Source organism: Kryptolebias marmoratus, linkage group LG17 (genome assembly GCF_001649575.2).
Source record: "Kryptolebias marmoratus isolate JLee-2015 linkage group LG17, ASM164957v2, whole genome shotgun sequence".
Classification (NCBI taxonomy): Eukaryota; Metazoa; Chordata; class Actinopteri; order Cyprinodontiformes; family Rivulidae; genus Kryptolebias; species Kryptolebias marmoratus.
This window is the reverse complement of record NC_051446.1, coordinates 15881444-15908218: the sequence shown is the minus strand read 5'-3', so window position 1 is coordinate 15908218 and position 26775 is coordinate 15881444. Positions and strand designations below refer to the sequence as shown.

The following is a 26775-nucleotide window of genomic DNA, read 5'->3' as shown; positions in this document are numbered from 1 at the left end:
TTGGATTTGTTGTGTTGTAAATTTGCACCATCTAGTGGACAAGATCTCACAGTTACTTCACAAATACTTCAGTAAAACTAACAAATGTTTTCCTGATAAATGCAGCATTCTAGACCTCCTTTTGTATACTTTAAAATATAAAGTACTACACAGTAGTCTATAACAACAAAACATTTGTTAAACTAGCACTCAGAGCAGAAAACCTCCACCAAAGCCATATTTTTTGTGACAACCACAACATTTCCTGAGAAATTCATCAAAATTTGTCCGATAGTTTTCAACAGACAAACAAACCAATGCTACCAAAAACATAACCTCTAAATGTTATAAACCTGCAAAATAATGCCCACCAGTCACAAATAAATAAATCTAAAAATAATCACATTACTCAAAAATAAATGAGAGAAATTTTTATTTTAACTTGTGTTAGCTTTATAGATTGGGACAAATCCAAGTTTCATTCATTCAGAAAAATGTGTTTAAAAAGATTTACAGCTACAGATGCATTCTTAATCAATAATGAAAAACTTTCCACAAACAAATAATATTCACAAGATATACACACACTTTCTTCACACATTAAAAATACAAATCAGGAAAAGGAAAAACTATTCATGACACAAAAGGAAGTATTTGCAAATATTTAAACATTTATTATTTATTATTACCAGCACTAGAGGGACACATACACCATTAATATTAAAGATAAATGAGTTGAAGCCAAAATGAGACGAAAAAAAAAAAAATAATTCATCTGTTTCAAAAAGATTCACCTCCGTGTTTTGGGGATAACAACATTTCCACTGGTTGCAATGGGGATTAGGAGTTTTCGCTGTTCCATACGAAGGTATTTTTCAATCAGCACCTCCACTGGCACCTTGTCATTCACATAACCCTGTCTGCAAAGAGGAGACAAACCAGTTAAGGTACATAAAAGATATGCAAAAGTGAGGCATTTCTTTTACCCAAATATGATGCTGTGAAGATGTGTTATCAATATTCGTGCATATCAAAACTATTTCCAACATTATGCAAACAATGCAAACACTTTCCTTGAGCATAAACACAGTAAGTAGTCAAAATGATGCAGGTTTTCTCTTCAAAAGCCAAAGAGAATTATGTGATTGATTAATGATTGATAGGTATAATGGATTTTTATGCAAGGGCTGCACTTGTGGTTTTAAAACTTTAAAAGGCCCCTTTGCTTTGTTAAAGCTAATTCACATTTTATACTAACAGGTCAATAAACTTGTAGAAGGCTAAACAGAGAATTAATCACAGGATGCATTAGTGGTTCACTTTAGCTCTGCAGCACGTCTCAGCTTAGAGTTCACATTTTATTGCCCCCAGTTTATTTGTTTCTGCTCTCATCACCATTCAGCTGCAGCAGCCAACAGCTGTAAACAAACCACAGCATCAGCGTGTCTCTGAGGAGGCATAAAGTACTCTTAATGCACATTTGTGAGGTTACTTCATTGTATAATAAATGGCAAAATGTTGTCCTCCTGGATGTTTTTTTAATACATGTGATAACAGTTAAAAACATCTGATTGATCAATGTTGTACTAAAAACGCGCACTTAGTCGAAGACAAATACAAACCTTTGCAACAGAAGTTTAGCATCTTCAACCTCGATGGTTTTTCTCTTTGCGTGGCGAGCGTACGTCTCCAAGTCCTCGGTCAGCCGGTCCAAGAATTTGTCCATTCTGTCACAAAGTTGACACACAACAAATATTTCAACGTTGGCAGAATTTACCAGTGTCTCAACCTGACCGAGCTGAAACAAATTAATCAGTTTAAACTGAAGCTAATTTTTTCTTTTTAACATAAAGTCAGTCTTTAATTTGTCACAATGCTTTATTAGATGTGTGCAACTCACATCTCGTTTAGAACAGGGTAAACATCAGCCGAGACCTTTGTTTTGGCAAAGTGTTTGAAGACACTCATAAGGTAGGTCTTAGGAAGGACTGCTTCATTTCTTGTCGTCCTTGTTTTTCTCCGTCTCACCTGCTTGGGTTTAACTGCAGGTAAAGCTTCACCTGTAAAGCTGCAGGAATGAGATGGTAAAAAAATAAATAACAGTAACAAAGACTGTACCAAATATAGGACAAAAACTCTGTTAGACATCTGACATTCTGCAACAGTGGAGAAAGGCTGTCATAATTAAATATATAGTTATAGTAAAATTTGTTAGAGTGTAAAAAAGGCACAACTTGCCTTGCTTGAATCTTTTTAAAAACAGGTGACGCTGAAGGATCAGAGTGAAAGAAGTTCCTCTTCTCTTTGACAAATGCTGGTGTCTTGCTCGGGATCTCTGAAGATGTAAGAAACAAAAATTTGGTTTAAGGTTGTTCTGATTTTCTTACATTTTTATTTACATCTTTTTCAGAGAGACCAACCTTCAGCTTCTTCATCATCCCACTCCTCTTCCTGCTCGGCAGAGTCCTGCGCACGAGCGTCTTCAGAAGAAGCAACGCTCTCAGGCCCGCTGACTTCAGCGTTCTGCGACAACCCGTGAAGGTGAGACGAGTTTTCTTTTTCAGACTCGGGATCGTTCTCTGCACAGGAAACGTGGAACCTGAGAACTCCATCTGAAACATTCAGAAAACACAAAAGAAGTTTGTCCTTACCTGCTGCAAGGCCATCGTCTAAATCATACCCTGCTTCCACGATGGGCAGAATAAGTGCGGCCTCAGAGCGACGAGACCTTCGGCTGATGAGCTCCAAATCACCCTCCAGCTGCTCTTCCTCCTCCTCTTTATGTTCTTCTTCTGTCTGAGACTCAGCCACATCTTCAGCTTCCTCCTTGGATTGAGACGCAACTTCTGCTTCATCTTGAGATGGGAAACTTGATGCGACTTCTTCAGTTTGAGAGTCTGCTGCACCTTCTTCCTTGGGTTGAGAGTCTGGAGAAACCTCCTCTTCATCAGTCCCAGCGTCTGCTTCATCTTGAGATGGGAAACTTGCTGCGACTTCTTCAGTTCGGGAGTCTGCTGCACCTTCTTCCTCGGGTTGAGAGCCCAGTGCAGCCTCTTCCTCAGACTGAGAACCTTCCTCATCATCTTCAGATTGGGAACCCACAGCACACTCCTCCTTTTCAACCATTTTGTCTTCTTCTCTTTGAGAGTCTGAAGAAATTTCCTCTTTCTCAATCAGCTCATCTAAACCCTCATTCTCTTCAGAATCAGCTCCTTCCTCCCTAATTTGAGCTTCCACTTCCTTAGATTCAGTTCGATCATCTGTATTAGTCTCAGATTCAACTGCGTCCTCCTCTTCCTCAGGTTCAGATGCAACCTCAGAACCGTCATCAAGTTGATTTTGACCTTCCTCGGTCTGAGGTTCAGTGTCCGCTATATCTTCCTGCGCCTCAGGGTCAGAAACACATTCTTCATTTCGAGGTCCAGTCGCAGCCTTTTCACTTGGAAATAAATCCAATGATTTATCCCTCCTGCTGCCGTTCTCCTCCTGATCCGTTGGAAGCTGCGACGGCATAAGCGTGGGTTTGTCCTGAGTACCAATGATTGAGAAGTTGGAGGTCATGGCGTCAGGCTGGTCATAAAGTGCCGTGTTGCAGTTCACAATGTCAGTTGTCAAATTAGACTCGTTGATTTTGCTTAGACCCAGCGTGAATTCCTCAGAGTTGGTAACCTCACCGAGATTCCTCTTGACTAAACCAGAGCTGCTCACATCTGGATGACAGGAGGAATGAAAAGGGAAATGAGAACATTACTGAAGCAGCTTCACCTGAAAATTTCAGCTAAATTCCAAAATGTAAAAACTATGTTAATTAGTGTATTTGTATATGTTTTTTTTTGTTTTTTTTTACACTTGATTCTACATAAAAATACAAAATGTTCAAAAAATACAATTAAAAGTTTTATGACACAAAAAACACAAAGTAAACTTTTGGTAAAAAGTGAGAAAATTATCACCTCCCATATGTTGTTTGCTCAAAGCAGCCCCAAATTCTTCCTCTGTGATTTTTCTCCGGTTGGGAACTTTTCTCTGCAGGCCCCTTTTTTCGGTCCGAACATCAGCAAATGGTGTTTTTAGACTCAAGGAGCCGAAACTGAGAATCACATTAGACATTCAACGTGCGTGAAGTGTGATATTAATTTTCCAGTGGTTTGAAATATCAAGCTGTCAAATTATATGATTGGGCCATCTTACATCTAAAAGATGAAATAATAAAGTATTGCTTTAAAGGCTGTTTTGCTGTTTACCTTGATAAAGAAAGTGATGAAAGTTCATTTTCTGAATGTTCAGTTTCCCCTCCAGTATCTGTAAGCACAGGAACACTCTGTAATACACATATATAATAGCATAAATGTGTAAAATTATGGTAACAGTTTTACCATCGCCATCTTTCAGTTGCTTCTCAAAAGCGGTTACGTTAAGGCTCCGCCGTGGCCTCTTTCTGCTCAGCCCCTTTGCGATGCTTGCAACGTTGCCAATAGTAACATCAGGCAGATCCAACCCTGACAGCTCAATACTGAAAGAGAAGAAAATATTGGATCAACTTGCAGAGCATAAGTCAAGCTTTTATCTACAAATGAAAAACATAAAAAGCTGATGAAAAATAAAGCAAAAAGGTTTATTCAGATTTGGATAGCACTAAATACACTTCTCAACTGACTCAGATGTGGTCTGGAAGACGTCCTATTGAACTAACATGATCTCACACAAGCAGCAAAAAGGACATTTAAATTTAAAAAGAAAAAAAGACTGCTCAGCTGCCAGCTGATTAAAGATCATTAAACAACAGTCCTTGGGAATATTCTGAAGATGAGACTTTTTGTTTTTAGGCTAAATGTTTTATTGAACTGTATCTCAATATAAATGTTGGGATTTATTAATCAAAGTGGATTACAGGGTATGGGTAAGTTTTTGTCCTTGGTTTAATGTTTGTTCTGATTGTTTTTGGTCCCGCTATGGTCATTGTACGTGTCAATCAGAGTCTGAGCAGCATTTATGTGGTAATATACTCCCCCTAATTTAACACAGTGCTCCATGTAATAATATTAATTAAAATTTTCCATCTTTCCTCTGGCACAGAGTTAGGTAAAGAAGCTTAGAGATAACTTAACAAAAATGTGAAAACATAGGTCTGAATGTATGAAACTTTTACAGAAACATGAGCAGATCTGCTCCGTTGCACTGGTCTGAAAGCCCACTGTGGGACATGACTGCATGATGTGCATACAGAGCTGGTAAATGGCATCTAAACACAAAAACACTTTGGGGAACAGCTCACCTAGAACGTGTTTTTGTCGCAGTTTCTCCAGCCGACTGCTGTTCAGGCTTTTTAGGATGCTCTTTCTCATGAATAACAGGAGACTTCACAGGCTCTGAAAAGCATGACAAAGTAATTAGGTTACCAGAGGCAAGTAAAAGCTGTAACAATAAACAAAAAAAAATGCCAGGTAAATGCACGTACCTGTTTGCAGGATGTTTCTGAGTAAGTGTCTGGGAGTGTCTTCTTCGTTGAAGAGCATCGAGGTTGAAGGAGGCTTTGTTTCCAGCAGCACCGAGGTAGTCCTTCGTTTAGTCGTGGCAGACAGTGACTTTCTGATTACACTCTACAAAGAGACACAAAGGATCAAGTCTAGAAAGGTTCAAAACAAACCCATGCTCAGCTGATGCACTTTTTGTGTCCTCCTCACTTCACTAATCTTGTGCCTCATGCTGCGCCTCAGCATGCCCTGGGGGGTTTGGAGTTCAGCATTTTTCTTGATCAGTCTGCTGCTTCGCCGGGATCCGCTGCTACTTGGTGCCTCGGAGACACTAAAACCAAGACAGCGTAAACTTTGATAATACCACACGGAAACTGTACAAAAGGACACGTTTAATAACGGGGAAAATGTAGAATTTTCATGGCATCTTGGCTTCAAATTGACCAAAAGGTGTCATCTAGGTTTATACCACGTTTTATATCTAAATATGTCGAACTTAACTGTGTTGATGATGATGATTTCAGAAATAAAAGCAGTACCTGCGAATGACAGGAGTCCTGGGAGGCTCCGTAATGAGAATGCGTTTCAGCAGGACCCGACAAGACAAATCCTCTGTGAAGTCCATGAATAAGCCTCCAAGAAAAAGGAGAGAAACTTACTTTACGACGTCCGGTGGCAGGGACAAACGAGGTTTTACCAACGAGACTGAACTAAGCAGCGTTGACTTTCTGAGGTCTAATCCAGACAAAATACATCTATTTCCATCTAGTGTCCCACCGTTGAGGTGCGTCAACGTTTCTATTTTCTTGCTGTCCCGCGTTATTTTTGAGTGAAATCTCCTTCTTCTTCTTCTAGTTGAATTTTAATGGCGGTTGGCAAGAAACTTTAGGTAAGCATTACCGCCACCAACTGGTAAGGAGTGTGGACCACATGACTAAAAAAAAAANATATGTACACAGTGTTTCCTGCAGGCTCACGCGTGTTGGGCACGTAGGACAGAAAAGTGCTCCAGAGGTGATGCTTTACATTTCAGCAGGATTATATCACGAGTGTGAAGCTCCTCTGTGCTCTAAGTTCAGTCATCTTGAATGACGAACCAAACTGGTATCCAGGAAGTGATTTTTTTTTGTTAGTTTAGCTCATGCCTGTGTGGGTGTGCATGTCTGTCTATTAGCAAAATATCTCATGAACCAGTGAAGGAATTTTAATTAAACTTGCAGAAAATAACAATTGGATGCATCTATAGCTGGCAACGTTCGGAATCAACCCAATTCAAGATATCTGCCACAGCCAACTAGTGTTTAAAACACAAAAATGGCTATAACTCAGGCACTTTAATAGATATTGAGCTTAAATATACTCAGATTGGACAAGATCTTTGTTTAACTAACATTAATATCTATCCTCCCTCGATTAGTGCTCTCTTTGGCCATTCTGTCTGTCATTTCATTCCCCTTAATCCCGTGATGTGCTGGAACCCAAACAAAATTTACTGTTAGCCCCATCATATTGATTCTGTAAAGTGTTTGTTGTATTTCAATTAATATATCTGGTCTACTGTCTGATTTATTATTTTGCAAACTGAATAACGAAGAACTAGAATCTGAGCAAATAATTGATTTTACTGGTCTTACCTCTTCCACCCATTGAACTGCTAAAAGCAAAGCAAGCATTTCTCCTGTATACACTGAGACTCCATCACTAATCCTTTTTCCTACTTTAACTTGAAACTGTGGCACAATAAATGCTATCCCTACCTTATTAGCTGCATTTTTTGATGCATCTGTGTAGATTTGTATATAGTTATAATATTCATTTAAGTATTCTTGTATTATATATCTATTCATAATGTAAAATTTATCTTTATTTTTCTTTTCTAAAAAGGAAAAGTCAACCTTAGCATCAGGAAGTATCCAAGGTGGAACTGCAGATAATGGAACTGCCTGACATATATCTAACTGATTTAAACTAATTTCATTAACTTTAGAGTTTATTATCCATCCAAAGCTCTTTAATTGTTTCCTTTCTGTTTCCCAGCCATGTTTAAGCACCTCTAATGTTGGATGATCATTTCTTTGTCCCTGTAAATTTGACCAATAATTTAAGGATAATTGATCCCTTCTAAGTTTAAGAGGCATTTCTCCCATTTCAACCTGTAATGCTGCTGTTGAAGATGTTTTAAAAGCACCAATACATAATCTTAAAGCCTGATGTTGAATAATATTTAACTTATGGAGGTTTGAATCTGCTGCTGAATTATAAACTATACATCCATAATCCAAGACTGACCTAATTAACCCAGTGTAAATTGCTTTTAATGATTTTCTATCAGCTCCCCACTCTGTTCCAACTAAACACCTCATTATATTTAATACTTTCCTACATTTATCAATTATTTTCTTAATATGCACTCCCCATGTCATTCTTTCATCAAACCACATTCCAAGAAATTTAAATTGTTTAACTCTTTCTAAATCTTGTCCATATAATTTTAATTTAGTTTTACCATCAACTCTTTTCCTTGTAAAAAACACTATTTTAGTTTTCTCTACAGAAAGTTTAAACCCCCATTTATACGACCATTTTTCTACAGCTAAAATTGCTCCCTGAAGCTTTTTAACAATAAATTCTAAATTTCTTCCTCTTTTCCACATTACGCCATCATCAGCAAAAAGTGAAAATCCCATTCCACCCTCTACTTCTTTAAACATATCATTAACAACCACTGAAAACAATAACGGATTTACTATACTACTCTGTGGTGTCCCATTTTCTATATTCATACTCTCAGAATAATCCTTCCCTATCCTTACTTGTATTTGTCTTCCTTCTAGAAAATTTTTGATCCATCTAAACATATGACCACTTATTCCCATTCTTCTAATTTTAATTAATAACCCTTCCCTCCACATCATATCATATGCTCGCTCAATATCAAAAAATATTGCCACAACATGAGTGAAATCTCGCGAGAAGACAGCGGTTTTCTTGGCCTTCTGTTTTACGGCTGAAAGTGCATTACCGCCACCTACTGGACAGAAGGAGAATGGCAGAAGGAAAAAAAATAATATTTTGTTTGTTTGTCAATAAAAATATCATTTGACCTCTTATGGATATTATTGTTTTTGCTAATGCTGTTACTTATGTTACCACTATCTATCTATCTGTCCTTTCTATTTTAGTAATTACAAAATGTAGTTGTGTGTTTTTCAAATAATTGAAGTGCCTTGATAAGTCATGACCCCTTTAAAGGGGACACTAAAATTAGAAACATCTTGTCGCAAAACAATGCAGAAAAACTGGTCCATGTGTGTCTAAACAACTCTCTAACATACATATCTTCATTTATGCCAAAATGCTGCTGCCAGAGATCTGATTAGAGTTAGGAGATAACACATTTCTCTAGTTTTCGCTTCTCTCAAATGGCTCCCTATCAAATTTGGAATAGAATTTAAAATCTTACTTCTGACATACAAAGCTTAAAGATCTTATTGTTCCATATTTTGCTAACAGGGCACTTTGCTCTCAGACTAGAGGTTTACTTGTGGTTTCTAAAAGTAGAACAGGAGGCAGAGCTTTCAGTTCTGAGGCTCCTCTCTGGACACACTCTCTGGAACCAACTTCTAGTTTCTGTCCATGAGGCTGACACCCTGTCTACTTAAGACCTGGCTTGGGTTTCCTGGGCTATCCCTTAGTTTGCCCGTGTCATTTTCCATCTATGCTCGTCCTGATCCTGGTTCTGGTTCTGCTGCAGGTTTCTTCCTGTTAAAGGATAGTCATTTCTTTCAACTGTCAACGTGCTGCTCAGGATGGAAAATTGAGAAAAAGTGAAGATTGACGCAATCTGTTGGCTTCCTTAGATAGATAACTTTGATTGATTGGCATTTCATAATTTACTGTATGTGAATGTATTGTTGGAAATAGAATGAACTGGATTTGAATCTGGATCTGTTTTGGACTGAAGTGGATTTAAGATTTGGACTTGTTTTTGTTTTTTTTTAAAGATGACTTTTGTGATGAATTGCCCGGTTAAAATAAACTAAACTGAAAATGATTACCGATTTCTTATATTTTTGTCATACCACCAATATATTTTTGAACGTGATACAGACGTCTTCCTGAGTTGTTTGTATACATATCTGTAGTTCTTTTTTCATGCTACACAAGAAAACATTTTTTTCCACTGCTGCCTAATATACCAGTCTAGATGTGCGGACTGCTGCCTCACTCATAGGTTCATATTTAAATGGGGAAATTACACTCCGTTTTAGGTTTCTTTACCAAAATGAGTTGCTGGATTAAATATAGCTTCTCCTTGCTTCACAGACTGTGAAAGCATTTTTGAAGTGATTTTATCTGTGAATAAACAAACAGCTGGTTGTAATCTTGAAGAGACTTTTTAATTCCTAACATTGTGGTTCAGTTGGATAAAATAAAAGGTCTCCTAAAACCTACATCCCCTAGCAAATACTTTGTCAAAAGTAAAGCCTGAGGTCAGGTCAATTTGGGCCTCAGTCAGCAAAATGTGTGGATATGCTGGTGTCATTTGAAACGTTTACAGGTGTGACGGAGGCTTAACATTAAAAGGGTGGTGGGCCTAAAAACAAACAAGAAGCGAGACAATAAGCAACTTTTAACAGTTTGCTGGCTGCAGATGCAGTATTTTATCCAGGTATGTGGAGAAACTGAGGTAAAGCTGCTTATAGGATTTTAAAAACGAATTAAAGGAAGATCTGTCCTGGTCAGACTGAAGGCTGGTCCTCAAATGAGACACTTTCTAAAGGGCTTTTTGGGCCAAAGCACTCCTTCACTACATCAAACTGAAACACTCTAAAAAATCTGTCTGCACACATCTATTAACCTTTTAACGCCTGTATTAACCTCACTTCATTATCGCTCACCACCAAAGGTGTGAGGCAGCCATGTTTCTGCCCTTGTGTGTGTGTGACTGTCTGTAGTGTTAGCAAAATATATCATAAACCACTAAACAGACTTTAATAAAACTCTCAGAAATTACTGGGTGTTTATCTACAACTGATAACCTTTTGGACTCAACCCAATTCAAGATGGCCGCAGCAGCCAACTGACCTTAGAAAATGACAGAAGTGGCTACAACTCAGCCATATTAAGTTAAAATTTAGTGCAGCAGTAGATAAGCATTATCCCCAAAACATACTCTGAGCACTACGTATTTTATTGCTTCAAACTTTGGCATTAACTGTTGGCGTCAGCTCTGCCTGTGTTGGCAAAATATCTCATGAACCACAAAATGGATTTTAATGAAACTCTCAGAGAGTAATCAATGGTTGTACATCTAATACTCATTCACATTTGGAGTCAACCCAATTCAAGATGGCCACCACAGCTAATCAAGGTTGGTTAACATAAAAAGGGCAATAACTCTGTTAATTTTATAGATATTGAGCTAAAATTTGGTGTGAGTCATCCTCAATACATACTCCGAGCGCTAACAGATCACTGTAGAAGAGTATGCATAACAAGTTTTTACCAAATCAGCTAAAACTACATTCCTTCTCAGCATAAGATGATTTTAGACTAAAACTGAAGCATGACAGGCGGCGGGCGATATGCATGCCTTTAATTTTGTCTTGCCTTTTAGAAAAGCTAAATGTAAATAAAGATCAGAACCAGTCAGTGCTGGACAGCTTTCCTGATTGATGTTTGCACGATTAATGTGCAAAACCAAAGCCCGTGTACAAACAGTTATTTGTCAGTCAGTTTTTCAGTATGCATCTTTAGCCTGTACAACAGATTCTAATCTGGCTCCACCCCAAGTTACTCATTTACCTCATTTATCTCTCAACACTTATTAATCCTTCAGGTCACATACTTCAGCTGTACTATACCTTTTGACATTTCCAAATCACTTTTGCCTGTTTGTAAGCGATAAAAGCAGCATTGGAAGCTTTCAGAAACTGCAGCTTCACTTGGACTGACAGTGACTTCATGGAATATTCTGCTGAAATGTAAACATTAGCAGAAAGAAAGAAACGCTGTCAGTCTCACTTTGGCAATAATCAGATCCAGTAAAGAGCTTCACACAGTTTTATTTCACTTGACTTTAAAGAGATTTGGTTTATCTTTATTTTCAACGGGTGGTACATAAATAAGCTTTGATTTTTTTATAAAGTAGGCTACAAGTCAGCAAATTTAACAAAACTCTTTGTTGCAGAACGAGCTCTAGTGGTTCAGATTGGTTTCTTATAAAAAGCAGAAGTTTAAACATCTGTTTTCAGATACTTTAATCAAACCTCACATCCAACTTGAGTAATAGTTTGGAGGGGTTTTGAGTGCACGTGTGAATAAAGTTTCAAAGTCTGCACTGCTTTCAGGAAATTATCTTTCTTTTTTTTATTTAGTCACACCTTGAGCTGCACTTGCCGTTCTGTTTGGGTTCTTGGTGTGAAATCTTAACCTAGAAATTTAAAAGATATTTTTCAAAGACGGTCACAATTACACATAAAGTCATTGGAACCTGCTGAGAGAAGAGTCCAAAAACATTATGGTGAATAAATGGGGAGGACAGCAGTATTTATTTCTGAATTAGGTGAACTCAAAGTACTAAAATACATTTCTTATCAGCTCAGCATATGATCATAAATATTTACTGCCCACTTCTTAAAGGCAAACACAGACAATGCTTTTACCCATGTCTGTGTCTGAAATAAAACTGTGTGAAGCTTTGTTGTGTTAAAGTTTGGTGTGGTAGTAGCTGAGAGTGATCCCCAACACATATTCTGAGAACTAACAGATTGTGCTACACATTCAAACTGTTTGTTAGCAAAAAAATTATATGAACTACAGGACAGATTTTAATAAAACTTTCAGGAAATAATCACTGGATGCACGTCTACAACTGATGAACATTTGGAGCCAAGCCCATTCAAGATGGCCGCCACAGCTAATCAACATTAACCAACACAAAAGAAGCTGAACTTGCTAAAATTTTGGTGTGGTAGTAGCTGAGAGTTGTTCACAACACATACTCTGAGGTGTTACATCTTGCAAGATTGCAGATATTTTTTTATGGTTCGACCAAACAACTATACCTTTGTCATTTTTTTTTTTAACAGAAGATGATTTTAGTCTGAAACTCTGACACAGATGTTGGCAAGAGATATGATTTCTTCAAGGAATTATTCTATGTAAAATGAATTTGTTGTGTTTATGAACCTTGTGTTCCCTGATGTGTCCAAACTGTGTAAGAAAAGAAAACGCCACGACGAGACGCGTGATTGTAAGAGTTTTAATAATGTACAACAAATCAAAAAACAAAATAATAAATCTGCAAATAGGAAACAGGTGGTAGCCTGTTTTTATTTATACATCATCTGTATGTTAAAGAACCCTCTTCCCTTTTCCTACTGAAAATTAACAGCGAATGAGAACGATTCAACCAGAATATCATCACGGCTGTTTATTTTTGGCAAAAATAAAAGTGCAAAGCGTCTCTCTCTCTCTCTCTTGCAGATGGAACGAGAAGACCCACTGACTTAGAAATCTGGCCGATCCTTCTTCAGCTTGGAGTAATCCATGTTTACTGCGAACATCTGGAAAGGCACAGACAATCAGAGTGCTGAAGGCAATACGAGGCGGGATTGGGAAGTGTAAGAGAAACACTCGGGTGTTATTTTTGTTAAATTTACACAAAGCTCATACTTTGTACTGCTGATTGGGCTCCATCTTGTTCCAGGGCTCGGGGTTGTTTTTGCGATCCCATCTGAGGGCGATGGACAAAAAGGAGGGAATTTCTTATTAAATCAACACATCTGTGATAACATGAGTGCTCTCATCCTCGTAGTTACTACTGTCACATATACACAAAGGCTTTTAAAGGGATAGTTTGGTGCTTTAATAACTGATGCTCTGTCTAATAGTTATCAATAGTTAGCAGCTTATGGTATGAGCAGCGATATCAGTCTCAGAGCACCAGCGGTATCTCCAAGTGGGGGGACAGGTTGTTCAATGCACCTCTTCTGATTAAAGATGAGGACAAATAGCCCAGTCCTGGTCGTTAAAAGACCACCATCCTGCGTGTTTTAAACTGGACTGTTGTTGAACTTCAGATGTTATCTGTTCACACGATCAGTAACGTTACCTGTAAAATTAGGAAACTGGTGTACACGAGCTGGCAATTCCTTAACTCTCACATTTCAAAACGCTGTTTCACAACAACAGATCTTTTAAGGTTTTTGGTTTTGGCGTGTCAGCCCAGGACTTTCAGTGCCCCTACCCCCAGCCCCATGGCGACCCTATTAAAGCATTTTTGGAGGGGCAAGGAAGTTTTTCTTCAGGCTCGGCTAACGTCTAGCCCAACGAGGGACAGTTTCATATCGTTTTTCAGGCTTATAGAACAACTCCGTCTCAGAAATGTCTGTGAAAGAATGCTAAATTCGCTCATTTTAAGCTTCAAGGTGATTTATTTAAGTTTACTGAACTTCAGATGGACTGATACATTCAGAAGCATAAGGAGTGACCCTGGCGGGGTCACATGGACGTTATTCGACGGAGAAAACATCAACAGTCTAAAGAAATGGGTGTCATGAAAAAGTGTAGAGGTTTTATATAGGCTAAGCTAATTTAAGGTTCTTTCACACCAGTAAGTTGTTCTTAAGAAAGAACTGTTTTATAAACCTGAAAATGAATAGAAAACGGGCCATTAAGAGAGCCATTTCTCCATTTCTCCACACTCTGCTGCGACTCATTCCATGCCATTTATAATTTGACAGAACATCACTATAAAATTAACCAGACTAGCCCTTTAAAGCAAAGCCGATTAACGAAAAAAAAAATCCAGCTGAGGGCTGAAGAAAACAGCTGTGTCAGGTGTCACGGTTACTTACGAGACGTCAGGGTTTTTCAGAGCCAGTCTGGCCAGGTACAGCATGCTCATTGTTGCCCCCCCACCGATGAAGATGAAGAGGGGGATCAGCTTTTGTGACAAGACACAAACCAAATAATCTCAAATTAAAAAAGGACCCAAGCTTAAAAAATTTATACTGAGAACGGCAAACCACTAAAATAACAGCCTGGGACATGAATCAGTGTCATTGAATTTTCAGTATGAGATCCATTATGTTTGCTCAAAGTTTTAATAAGAAGAATTGATTTTTTTGCCCACTTAATCACTCCTACCAGCAGAAAAGATGCACGTGACTCGACCAGCAGGGGACAAAAACATAGCAGTGGTCTATTTTTATGGTGGCTGCCGTAAAGCAAAGTGTTTCACCCCCTCGTCCTTGGATAAATAGACTTCAGTCAGGCCTGGATGAATATCATACAACATACGTGCTCCAGTGACTCCTATGCATGGCCGCAATAATAATCCCCCCTCTTGGATTTTCACTATAATGACTCTCTGGCTTTTAAATACAGCCCCCAATCTAAACAGGTGACTTCATTTTTTTTTTTTTTTTTTTAAAGCAAAAAGCAATCCTTTTAAACCTGGATTATGTCCTTACAGCTGGACGACAACAAACAGGTTTAGGCCTGTTTGTGATTTAATTTAATCAAATCTGAGACATTTGTTGAGGAATTTGACAGTTTTGCAGTCAGATTGGAGCATCTGCGCAGTGAGATAGGCGAAGAAATCGTATGAGAATCGCGTGTTAATACAAGAAACCCCGCATTTTTAGGTGTTTATTGGGTATTATATATCGGATTTTTTGGTTAGAGTCGGGAGCGCGCCCGACCGCACCGCGCGCGTCCGCGTTTCAATGTCGGCGGGTCGTTTTCATACGTGAACGAGTAAAAAAAAATAAAATAAAATAATAATAATAATAATAATAAACAGCGGAGGAGACTTACAGAAGGATGGGTTTTCACTTGCTTGGCGACGACTTTAAGCAGGGACGACATGGCGGAGGACGGTTCTCGCAGCGGCACTCTGCTCGGGCTGGAAATGTGCGGGCGAACGCGCTCACGGCTGCTGCGGGGGCTCGGGCTGAACACACGCGCTGAACACGCACGGCCCGCCGACAGCCAATCCCAGCTGTCCGTCTGAAGCCCCGCACCGGAGGAGTGGAGCTCTTAAAGAGGCCTCCCCATCTCCTCCTCGTGTCTTCAGATGTCTTCACGGCAGAAGACACATGGGATGCATGTCGCCCGCCGCCTTCCACGCCAGAGTCTATGTTTTTCTAGGAGCAAGAGTTTTAGCCGATTTGGTCAAACCTTGGAAATTACGCAGGCTGGGCGATATCGCGAGATGTCACGGGATGAGGACGACTCCCAGCTACTACCACATCAAATTTTAGCTCAATTTCTGTAAAATTGATCAAATTATAAAAATGTCTTTGTGTTTTCTTTGGTCAGTCGGGGGTCATCTTGAATCAGCTGCAGATATATCTAGTGATTACTTTCCATTTAGTGGTTGATGAGAAATTTTGCTAACAGACAAAAGAAGCAAAAGTTTCAGAGTATGTGTTGATGACTCTCAGCTACTACCACATCAAATTCTGTAAAACCGACTGAGTTATAACCAATTTTGTGGCACAGTGGTGCAGTGGTTAGAGCGGTCGCCTCCCTGCAAGGAGGTTGCAGGTTTGCTTCCTGACCCAGGGCCTTTCTGAGTTTGCAAAAACACAAAGGCAAAATCATTAATGATCTCCTCTTGCCGAGAAGGGATGAAAAGGTTACAAGAGCTATAAAAGAAAAGCACAAAAAGTAATTTGTGACAGAATATGAAAGAAATGTAAAGATGGACAGATATTAATTAAAACTTACCTATTTTCCTTTGATTATTTTACGTCTAAAAATTGTCCAGAAACATTTTAAATACCCAGATTTAAAAAACAAATGGATCTCCTTGTCAGTGTTATGTTCACAGGAAAGCTGCACGTCCACATTAACAAAAATGGAAAACTAAGAAAAAAAAAATTGTGTAAGGAATTAAATTATTTCTGTTTTTAATAGTTTTCACTTTAAAAATACGTACATGCTTGTAAAGTTGTTGTTTTTTTTTTTTTAAAAAGGGACTTTCTGGTGCCCAAATAGGCAAAAACTAAATAAAAATGTAAATGAAAGTAAGTTTTTTAATGTTTTATTCAAACTCCCTATCAAAGATGAAAAACTTAAAAAAAAAAACTTAATTTAAAAATAAACGATCCACTCTGGACTTAAAGGACAAAAATATATATTTGAGTTTTAACAAAGACACAGAAACTCTAACGTAATAACTCACACAGAGGACAGTTTATCATCTTATGTTTATGTGGACAGAACCTGAGAGAACCGAACATTCCCAGCATCCAAACAGACTCAGGGAAACATCATGTAGAAAAATATGTTTTGATCTATTAGCATTTCTAAACGATACTAAAACTATAGGTTAGTAAAAAAAAGCAGTCAACTCTCCATTCACATGCATACATACAAACAAAAACAGTCCAACATTAAACTCAGGAACACCTCTTCAATAAAATCCCTCTGCTGGAAGTGCATTAAGGTCCACCAGATACAATAGGTCATGTAATTCTGCCTCAGAAACATCAACAGAACCAAAACTAAACGTAACAACAGTTGTTTTTTTCTTCTTTTTTTTAGCTTATGCTGCAGGAAACTGAAAAAAAAAAAAACGTAGAAAATCCTACTCTTAAATTTACAATAAAGTACAAAAATGTGAATATATTTTTTATATATATATAAAATAATTGCAACTCAAAAGTAGCAGTTCGATTTGTGCAAACATGTCTACCAGGAATAAACTAAATTGATCATCGACTTGTCAGCGTGGCAGAACCAAAGGAACAAAATGTTAAGGATGACACATCTATACCACTAAAACTGGTTAGGTAGTCAACTAGGCTGTGGAACCTCAAACTATAAACATCAAAAATACATCTAGGAACATTGAAAAATAATGTCTTCAGCTACTAACGCATACACATGTTTAGCATGTACACAAACAAAATAAAAATAAAAGGTACAACTTTAAAGCAGGAATGCATGAACTGAAGCCTGTTGTTACCAAACTCCAACAAATGGAAACTTCCCTTCAGTCGATAATAGTCAAAATGTGATTTGTCTTTAGGTGGATAAATACAAGTACCCAACTGATTTGTCATACACTAGCGCAGGTTGAACTGAAATATCTGTGAACAATTAAAAACAAGAATTTTCTTTTGCATTTCATCAAAACTCCGGATCATTTGAACAGAAATTAGCAAATGTGTGTGTGTGTGTGTGTCATCGCCTCTTTGGAAAATATTAATTTGTGCTGTATGTGAACAATCAGTCATCCACCAAATCCCATCTCTGAGCTCCTCCTGCACATTTTTTTTTTTTGGCCAAAACTATCTCTTTGGGTAATAAATTGAGAGAACCAAATTTAGAAATGTTTAATTAATGTAAAAGAAATTCCTTTGGATTACATTTGACATTCGTGTCTCCGTTTGTTTTTTTTAAATACTAATCATTTCGAGCTTATAACAAAGAGGACTTTCAACACACCTGTCTTGTCCAGGTAAACTTTTTGCATTATTTCCACAGGAAAAAAAAAAAAAAAAAGGATGTGCAGCTGCGATCAGAAAGCGAGACCCCCTCCCGAGCCCTCTCCCATCACAGCGGAGGCTGCAGCAGGATTAGGAAGAAGCCCGGTTACCGGAGGAGGCCGCATGGCAGGAGCTCGATCCCGGGCTCGAGCAGTTTCCTGCTGGGGAGCCCGTCAGGCTGCGGAACAACAGGTCCATGGAAGGAAGCAGGGGCTTGAGGAGGCTGACGGGGCAGAAGGCCGAGCCCCCGTGGGGGGTGAAGTTAACCTTGTTGGGGTCTGGGCAGGAGGAGACGAGCGCTTGCTTCTCTTGGCGTGGAGCACTAAGGAACAGAAAGGAGATGCGGTGGTGAGGCTAAACTAATATTCAAAGTTTAACTGGTGGAAATTAGGTTTTATTGCAGAAATCAAACACACAGTGTGACACAACTTAAGGGTCACATGATCCTCGCTGGTCACTGAAAAAAAAGCTAAAAAACCAAGGCCATGGAAAACAGGGGTGAGGAGCTGCACCCCGTGGTTAATGCAAGAGGACAATGAAATGAATAAAGCCTTTTAACTAGTGTTGCAGATTGTTTAAGCTCAAACATTCAGAACTGCTTATAACCCACAAAAAAGTGGGCAGAGTTAGATTAGGTTATGACTGCAGTTTTGTAGATCTCATCTTTCCAAAACATATTAGCATATTAATATCCATATTCATATAAGACAACACAAACTGCCAGTGTCTCCAGTTTCACTGAATATATCTGGCATTCTGGTCTTCTTCTGGGTGTTTAGGGTCAAAAATTAACACATGCTCGCAGCGGACACACAAACACACACACGCGCACACACAGCCAAACACAAAACCACTTAATGTAACAGTTAATACAAAGGTCTGCAAGCCTTTTTACCAGTTTACAAAGAACACTGTCAATATTTTTGACCAAAATACACCTGAACCTTTCTTTGCCAAGTTTGTAAGATCAAAGTTTGCACTGACAGAAACAGGAAATGGATGGGTTTTTTTTTAAATAAATAAACTGTGTAGGTGTTAGACAGATGTTTAAGATACTAAAAAAGAATATTAGTATTTAACCATAGGTTCCAACAAGTCTATAAATTTATCATCAGGAAAAAAAAATACTCTAAAAGTGACTTCTGAACAAATATTTTTACAATCAATTTACAAACATGCAGCAGATGTTTACTCCAAAGCAAAGTGAAACAAACTTTGGTCTGGCTGTATTTTTGCAGAAGTTGTGATGTTTTATATGACAGATGCTGGTAGAATTCTGTGCCCATGTTTCAATTCAACGTGTGACTCTTTGAGCCCTTAAAGTGGAAATGGCCCTCAAAAAAAATCAGGATTGAAAAGGTCTAACTTCTCAGTTATTTAGGGTAAAGTGAATTTTAGGTTCACAGCTTTACTTGAGTTATTTGTGGTGATAGGATGAGAAATATCTACTTTTTAAAAACAGCAGCAGAAGAAATCGTGAGACTGGTCATCGCTGCAACTCCAAGTGTCAGGCACACCCATGATCAAGAGTTAACGTGGGTGCAGCCTTGTGAATTCTGCCACAGGGTGGAGACAGAGCTGTTGGTGTAATGATGCATCTATCTGTTATCAGCTGAGAGGAGGAGGTCTGAATTTTGTAGCTTTTTTTGGACATGAGAAAAGGTTTGTAGTTACACGGCAATGTCGGTCTGCAGAAGTAAGAAAATTAGCTCCATCTGGCTCATAAATGTCCCCGATAGGTGTCAGAGCAAATCAGGGAGGTCTGTCAATTAAATCCAAGCCCTACCTGATCTCCTCCCAGACTCGGACCTTCTCACAGCCCTCTGGAGGCTCCCTCTGGAAGCAGCAGCTTTTGTTGAGGCCTGGAGACGAGGAGATCAGCGGTGGAAGCTCGGCCTCATTCTGGGAGGACAGCGGGGACAAGAGGCACAGCTCTCTGCTGTCTGTAAAGCCAGAAACCAGGAGAGAAATATAAAACCTGTTAGAAAGAAGCGGCTTCAGATTTTTGTTTGCATCTTTTATATTAACAAACGCACAGAAAGACTAATAAAGAGCTCTGAACTCTGTACATTTCTAATTCTATCCCTTTGTGTTTTCCACAAAAGGTCAGGAACAAATGTAGAAATTTAAGTTTTTTTTATGTGGCTTCACTGAAACAAATCCCGAAAGTTTTAAAATAACTTCTTCAAAGTAAAAGAACTGCTTAATTTATTTATTGAACTGCACAAAAGGCTTCATTCATCCCTGATTTCCTTAAAGCTGCTGTCAATCTGATTGTACTTTTCAAAGTGAGTAATTTTATTAACTCAATCACTGGCTGAATACAGTCCACTTCACTGTGTCTTTCCATGAGCTTAGACACTTTTCTCCTTTTTACCTTTTGTTCTGTCCTCCAATGTTCTAGTTTATGTAGAACCTTTTAAGAACAAACTGCACAGCATGACAAGATAGGCTTTCAGAATGACCTTGTTGGTGCAAAAATACGATTTCATGCAGGTCAAACTGCGTTGTGTTTGACATTTTCATGGATTTGACTAAAGAAAATTGAATAAACCTTTTAGGACAAGTTGCTAGAAATAAAAATCCCTAAAAATATATTTCCAACCCTAGAAAAAGTTCTAGGTTAGTCTTTTTATTCCTGAATAAGATAAGTGTCTGAAACATGTTAAAGATCGTTTATTCTTATTTTGCACCGCAGTACAGCTGCATCATTACAGGTGGCCATGTTCACATACACGCAAAGACTTACTGAAGTTAAAACACCAACGTAAAACCCAACAAACCTTGGTGAGAGTCAAGAGGAGTATATGAAGAGTGGGGTTCTTGTAGCTGGGGGGAGGAGCAGGGTGAGGAGGAGGTAGAGGATGAGGACTGGGGTGTGGTGGCGGGGTCATTCTGTGAACCTCTGCTACAGCCGTGCAGAGGGACCGGAGCTCTGTGTCCGTCTGGGACCTCCAGGAGCTGTCGGGACGGGAAATTAAACTGTTTAAATTGCGCAATTAAAAAAATAAAATACTAAAATCAGCCACCGCCTGGCTCTTCAGGGGCCTGTGAAGCAATAACTGAACTTCCTCGCATGTACATGTTGCGTGGCGTGTTGGGGACACCTACCCTGTGCTGTGGAAGTGGGGACTGGCTAATGAACATGCCTTCCAGCTCCTGGTTGAGGCCCTCCACGCTGCAGCGCAGTCGAGGGACCAGTGTAGACAGAGGAGAGAGGGGGATGGGAATTGGCTGAGTCTGAGAACACAAACAAGTTAAAGGGAATTTAGGCTCAGATACTTTTGAGATTCAGACAGGAAAGGCGCTTCGAAAAACCTTTTAGCTTTCTGTAAAGCGTTCACAGCTACATCCTTGATATAAGGAGTGTTAAACAACTTGCTGCTGTTAAAATAAACCCGCCAACCTTCCACAAATTAGTCTTGAAAGATTCATATGCATCGAGGCATTTCTTAGTTTAGGAACACTTCGGCCAAACCCTCAACAGCCCATTGAAGCATGGCTCCATGCAACATGATCACACAGAACAGCTGTGCAGAAAAGCAGAACTACACATTTCTTCCTGAGAAACAGAAGCACATGTGATGTAGCGATCTTCCTGTTGCCTTAGTGTTTCATTTCATTCACTTCCTGCAAAGAGCTGCACGGCTTTAGTATTTACTTATTATCAGTGATGCTTGTCTGGAAGCAGACCGGCTGTAGTGTTAAAAGAAAAAACACTTTTGGCCGAATGAAGTACAAAGAGCAGTGTGTTTGGATGATGATGTAAAGGGTACCTGAGTAGCTCCAAGGCTACAGCTCCCATGAGGATAACAACACTGACGGTCTTTATCATGTCCCCCAGAGACAGCAGGTTTGCTGCACTGCTGCAGTTGTTGTTTGAGTTTTGCAATCTGCAATGAAAACAAATTAGTTTCTGTAAAAACACACAAGTTTTTTTTTTAAACCAGCACTTTACATAACTCAGAAATTAAAACAGAAGCATGTCTTAACCACTTTGGTTGTGCTCAGGTGGGGACTTGGATATTACGAAAGGTGAGGCATAAATGAAGATCCGAAAAGGAGAAGTTTTTTTTGCCAATGAGATCATTGCTCCATAAATTAAAAGAAAAAAAACTTTTTTTCCCCTATGAGCTTGCACAATTGGTAAAAAATGCCAAGTTTACTAAATCTGGCTGCTATAAACGTGTTGCGCAAAAATAACAAAAACTGACCTCTCGCAGATGCTCGGTGCTGCCCCATGATGCTGAGCGTTTGTGGCTACTGCTAACTTTCCTGCTGTGGGATTTATCCACCCATGAGTCTGGGGTCTGCAAGAGAAGGAATATTCTTTTCATAATATTTTACCAACATATATTAAAGCCTTTTAGGTAACTACTGTGAAATCCAAGATTGAAGACAGTTAAAAACAACCCACACACATCAAGACCTCATATTACCAGTAGCTTCACACTTAGCACAGATCAGCTTTTATTACTCAAAGCCTGATGTGCATCACACAATTGACACCCACAGGTCATATCTTCACACATACAGAAGAGCAAATGAGTTGGAGACTGAAAAACAGCGAGAAGGTGGAGGATGTGGGCAACCAGAGAGCAGCGGCGAGTGCCTGCAGACGCTTCAGAGAGGATGGGTGCAGCCAAAACAGCCTCGTCAGCTGACTTCGGGGACGGTTCTCATGGCTGCGGTTCACACCGTGTAATAGCTGTGCAAGCACTAGACACTCCCTCCCCATCTACCCTCAGACTTTGAGCAACTTATTTCATTGCATAAAAATACACAAAAACTGAAGCATAATAACACATGATGACACAAACCCATCTGTCCCCGAGTCAGTGACACGTAAAAAAAAAACAAAAAAACAGGCAACTTATAAAATAAACTCACCTTGACTTATGTTGAAAAAATGAAGGTTGTAGCTGTTTTGGTCTAATCATGTAAATAACATTGCACACACTATCAGGCAATACCATGAGATGTGACACTCAGAGTATGTGTTATGAATAACTCTCAGCTACTACCACATCAAATTTAACTCAATATCTGTAAAACTGATCCAGTCACAGCCACTTCTGTGTTGGCTAATGTCAATTAGCCAACACGGCCTTCTTGAACTGAATGGCTCCACAAATAAATCAGCTGTAAATGTACATTTAATACTTACTTTCTGCAAGTTTTAATAAATTAAACCTAGTGATTTTGCTAACAGACAGGGCCGACTCCAGCAGTTAACGCTGAAGTTTTAAGCAAAGATCTCACCGTGACTCGGACTACGTGTGGTGAATGACTCTCAGCTCTAACCACAAAAAAAGTTTAGCACAATATCTGTAAAACTGACTGAAGTACAGCCATGTTTGTGTTTCATGTGATCAGCTGTCTGTGGCGGCCATCTTGAATTGGACTGACTCTAAAATCCAGCTGGCTGTAGATGTACATCCAGTCATTACTTCCTGCAAGGTTCATTAAAATATGTCCACAGGTTCATGAGATACATTAGTGACGGACACACGAACACACAGAGACATAATTGTTCGCCTCCAGGTTTCAGCGGCGGGGGGGATAACGACAGCTGCCTTCCATTCATTCTACTGAAAGAGACGCAAATGTTTGTTTGCACAGTTTGCGTCATCTGGGGCTGACCTGGGTGGATTTGTCCTTACGAGACGGGCTACACTGGGCCTCTGGTTCCTTCGGCCAGTGGCCCTGCAGGTAAGGTCCGATGATGGCATCCAGGGACATTGTCCGCCTCATGCATGAGCTCAGCTGGTGCAGTTTGTCCTTTCCGGCTGGGAGTATAAAAACAAAACAGCCGATTTTAGCAAAAAACTCTTGATTTGACAGGTCGGCTTTCCAGCTCATACTGCTGGCCACTTTTGTCATCTTTAAGCTAAAAGAAAGTAAAACAAATGGATGCAACACTTGTGTATTTTATACGTGCATATCATACACCGCTTCCAGTCCTGAGTTTACAGTTACATGGCTTTTAAAAAAACCACAATGTTTTTGCAGGTTTGCTGAAGCTACAATGACTTTTAAGCAACTTTTTTTGTTGTTTTCACTGCAACATAGAGCAAAACTGATCAAGTAAAAGTTAAGATTAGAGGTTAAACTAAAAAGCCCAAACACTTTCTAATTATATTGTGTTACATTTCCTGCATCAGGCCCATTTCACTGCTTCATTGTGCTGTTTATGTGCAAGTTTTAATGTTCGAGGTAACTCTGCAAGAATAAAATAAAACAACAGTGAAATAATCACGTGAAAACTCGGTTTAGAAGCTGTTTAACAGTGCACTGACGTCTTGTTTTATCACTGTGGCTTGAGCCTTTGATTGTAATAAATAACTCATTACTTTGTTGTATGGTGTGGCAGGTGTTGAACTCCTACCTGACTTGCCCTCCCTCCGGGTCGGTCGGGGTTTGCTGGCCAGCCTGAAGGGGACCGTCGCCTTCAGGGGCTGCGGGGCGCCGGGTCTTGGGGGTCCAGCTCCGCCTCGGCCGGACATGTTTACGGTACAACCACCTGGCTCCTGAAACTACCTGAAATCAGCGGCGTCGGTCCCGCTTGGTTGGCTGGAAAGATGCGGGGGCCGCTGGTGGGTGGTGTAGCTGGCTAAGTCTTCCTCCTCCCGTGGTGATGAGGACTTATCGAAAACCGTTAAATCTCACTTTTTCATCCCACGCGCGTCATTTCCAGGCAAAATAATAATTAAAAAAAAGTTCACTTGGAAATGCGGCCCTTTTAGCTCTAAATATGAAGCGTTTTGTTGTGCTAACGTCTTCCGCGAGGATACTTTTTTTTCTGAGGGTTTGTGTGTGTGTGTGTGTGCGAGTTAGCAGCCTAGCAAGCAAAGTTTCTTTGTGAGGATGATGAGAGATTTCACCCCGTTGTCGAACGAGGAAGCAGCTCCAGTTTCAAAAAGTCACCCCAACGTGAGCTCCTGTGTCCTCCGAGCAAAGTTTGAGGTGTATTTCATTATGATTTTTCGGGCTGGAGCGTGTTTTGATGGCCTTAAAAGTTGCGAAGTTGGACGTGGTTCCCCTCTCTGTGTTCTGGGTTTAATGGCAAACTCTAAACACTTCCACCAGCACGCTGGAGTGGATTTAATTATGCGAGGAGGTGGACACTTCTCTCACTTCTGATTGGTCGGTGTGGCCTTCAGCTTTGATCCCATTGGACAATCTGCCATCAATCTGTCAAACCTTAAACAATACAACTTCTGGTCTCCGCCCCCAATTCATGTGTCGTTCTAACTGATTTTCGACGTGCATGTCGCGTAGCGTAGGGGTTCCCAAAGCAAGACTCGGGGCCCAGCTGTGGGTCCGACACACCAAGTGAGGGGTCTCAAAACGATTTTCTGAAATTAAAAAAAAAATCACATGCTACTAACATATTTTTATGATAGTTGTTATGAACTATAAAAACTAGTTATAAATTAAGAAAAATATGGCAGTTTTATTTTAAAGTTGTTACATTCTTGTATGTGTGTGTTTGTTTATAAAGTTAGCAAAACATCTTGTGAATCAATGAAAGGATTTTAATAGCACTTTCAGGAAATAATAATTGGATGTACAGCAACAACTGAATAACTTTTGGAGCCAATCCAATTCAAGATGGCTGACACAATCAACTGATCTTAGAAAACACAAAAATGGCTATAATTCAGTCACTTTTACAAATGTTGTTTTTCACTGCACATACTGTGAGTGTGACATCTCACAGTATCACATGAGATTTCACGTAATGTTATTTTCTAGGACTGACCAAAACAGCTACAACTAATTTCTAAACATAAGAGGATCTTAGAGTAAAATTCTGGTATGAAAGGTGGCATGCGATATGCATTCCTTCAAGGACTGTTATGCTTTTAATTTGTTCAGTTTTTACCTCATGACTCTCAGTTCAGTGTGTGTGTGTGTGTGTGTGTGTGTACTGTCTGGGTGGAATGTGAGGTGGCTTTGGGTGGTGTGTGTGTGTGTTAGGGTTAGACAGTGTGCTTTATGGGAGATAAATGTCCTGACTCTGTGTGAAAGGGAGTGCCAGTGGTGGGACAGGGAGAAGAGGGCAAAGATAACATGACACCACTTTTACAAGCTGATCCCAGACCAGCTCGAAGGCTCAAAGTGTCCCCTCATCAAAGCACGCAGATCCAAAATGTGCCCTCCGTACCCTCATGCTAAGATAACACACTCGTGTATATGTCTGGCACACCAGAAAGGGAGTGAAAGTGCTTTATCACACAGGGATGAAGCACTAAACCATGAGTTCATCTGTCTCCTGCAGCTACACTCAGCAACTGATGTCAAAGACAAACCAAGACTAGAGAAAATATTGTTTCTCTGTAAAAGTGCAGTGGGAATGCTGAGTGCAGAATGACTGAAGAAAGTTGCAGAAGAGGCTGAAACTGAGTTGTTAAAGCTAAAAGAAGCAGAACACTAATAGCTAAAAGGTGAACGACACTAGCTTAAAACTAAAAGCTAAAAGTAGCAAAATGCTATCCTAAAGCCAAAGTTTTTGTAAGTGAAGTAAAATATTTTTGATAAGTTTAAAGTCATAGCCAGAATGTTCTGAATGAGCTGAACATTTTTGACATTTGAATGAATAAAACAGCACAAAGTATGCAGAAGCCAAAAATGGTCCTGAAGCAAAGACATAGAATAAAGAGAAACAGGATCACTATAGTGTGAATGCTGCATCAGCCTTCACACAATACCTAAACCCAACTCAGCATCCATTTATTTACAGCCAGGAAGATAATTGGACAGTATGTCGATCTGGAATGTATCTCCTGCATAATGCATTTGTAACATTT

At 39.4% G+C, this 26775-nt stretch overlaps 3 protein-coding genes across 4 annotated transcripts; all 3 read right to left on the bottom strand.

Moving 5' to 3' along the window:
- Positions 1 to 395: 395 nt before the first annotated feature.
- Positions 396 to 6279, bottom strand: cenpt (centromere protein T). Of its 2 annotated transcripts, none has more exons than XM_025009984.2 (13): positions 5993 to 6279; positions 5664 to 5784; positions 5438 to 5579; positions 5255 to 5348; positions 4356 to 4492; positions 4224 to 4281; positions 3933 to 4069; positions 2733 to 3689; positions 2400 to 2591; positions 2218 to 2314; positions 1880 to 2047; positions 1602 to 1706; positions 396 to 899 (listed from the first exon to the last, which is right to left on the bottom strand). In XM_025009984.2, exons 1-13 carry the CDS (start codon positions 6076 to 6078, stop codon positions 770 to 772), a joined length of 2424 nt encoding a protein of 807 aa, XP_024865752.1. In that variant the 5' UTR covers positions 6079 to 6279; the 3' UTR covers positions 396 to 769. The 2 variants fall into 2 exon arrangements, with proteins under 2 accessions (XP_024865752.1, XP_017290402.1); XM_017434913.3 differs by having other exon boundaries at positions 2400 to 2558; positions 2631 to 3689; positions 5993 to 6278.
- A 6425-nt stretch (positions 6280 to 12704) lies between these two features.
- ndufa4b (NDUFA4 mitochondrial complex associated b) lies at positions 12705 to 15454 on the bottom strand. The gene is made up of 4 exons (XM_017435015.3): positions 15282 to 15454; positions 14318 to 14406; positions 13134 to 13194; positions 12705 to 13024 (listed from the first exon to the last, which is right to left on the bottom strand). Exons 1-4 carry the CDS (start codon positions 15330 to 15332, stop codon positions 12968 to 12970), a joined length of 258 nt encoding a protein of 85 aa, XP_017290504.1. The 5' UTR covers positions 15333 to 15454; the 3' UTR covers positions 12705 to 12967.
- Positions 15455 to 16588: 1134 nt separating this feature from the next.
- On the bottom strand, positions 16589 to 25042 carry LOC108247019 (protein FAM117A). The gene is made up of 8 exons (XM_017434860.3): positions 24351 to 25042; positions 23606 to 23751; positions 22177 to 22272; positions 21739 to 21855; positions 21074 to 21202; positions 20746 to 20923; positions 19749 to 19905; positions 16589 to 18284 (listed from the first exon to the last, which is right to left on the bottom strand). The coding sequence occupies exons 1-8, from the start codon at positions 24466 to 24468 to the stop codon at positions 18053 to 18055; spliced, it is 1173 nt and encodes a 390-aa protein (XP_017290349.1). The 5' UTR covers positions 24469 to 25042; the 3' UTR covers positions 16589 to 18052.
- Positions 25043 to 26775: the final 1733 nt, after the last annotated feature.

What these genes read in the sequence shown, in the direction of transcription:
- ndufa4b (XM_017435015.3), bottom strand. Translation starts at nt 15,332, where the DNA reads ATGTCGTCCCTGCTTAAAGTCGTCGCCAAGCAAGTGAAAACCCATCCT. An exon ending in AAGTGAAAACCCATCCTTCT is followed by an intron (nt 14,407 to 15,281) that starts GTAAGTCTCCTC and finishes TTGTCACAAAAG; the next exon opens with CTGATCCCCCTCTTCATCTT. An exon ending in CTGAAAAACCCTGACGTCTC is followed by an intron (nt 13,195 to 14,317) that starts GTAAGTAACCGT and finishes CATCGCCCTCAG; the next exon opens with ATGGGATCGCAAAAACAACC.
- LOC108247019 (XM_017434860.3), bottom strand. Translation starts at nt 24,468, where the DNA reads ATGTCCGGCCGAGGCGGAGCTGGACCCCCAAGACCCGGCGCCCCGCAG. An exon ending in TCCTCTTGACTCTCACCAAG is followed by an intron (nt 19,906 to 20,745) that starts GTTTGTTGGGTT and finishes CTGGCTTTACAG; the next exon opens with ACAGCAGAGAGCTGTGCCTC. An exon ending in CGAGTCTGGGAGGAGATCAG is followed by an intron (nt 18,285 to 19,748) that starts GTAGGGCTTGGA and finishes TCTGTTCCTTAG; the next exon opens with TGCTCCACGCCAAGAGAAGC.
- cenpt (XM_017434913.3), bottom strand. Translation starts at nt 6,078, where the DNA reads ATGGACTTCACAGAGGATTTGTCTTGTCGGGTCCTGCTGAAACGCATT. An exon ending in CAGAAACATCCTGCAAACAG is followed by an intron (nt 5,349 to 5,437) that starts GTACGTGCATTT and finishes CATGCTTTTCAG; the next exon opens with AGCCTGTGAAGTCTCCTGTT. An exon ending in TTTAAAAAGATTCAAGCAAG is followed by an intron (nt 2,048 to 2,217) that starts GCAAGTTGTGCC and finishes TCATTCCTGCAG; the next exon opens with CTTTACAGGTGAAGCTTTAC.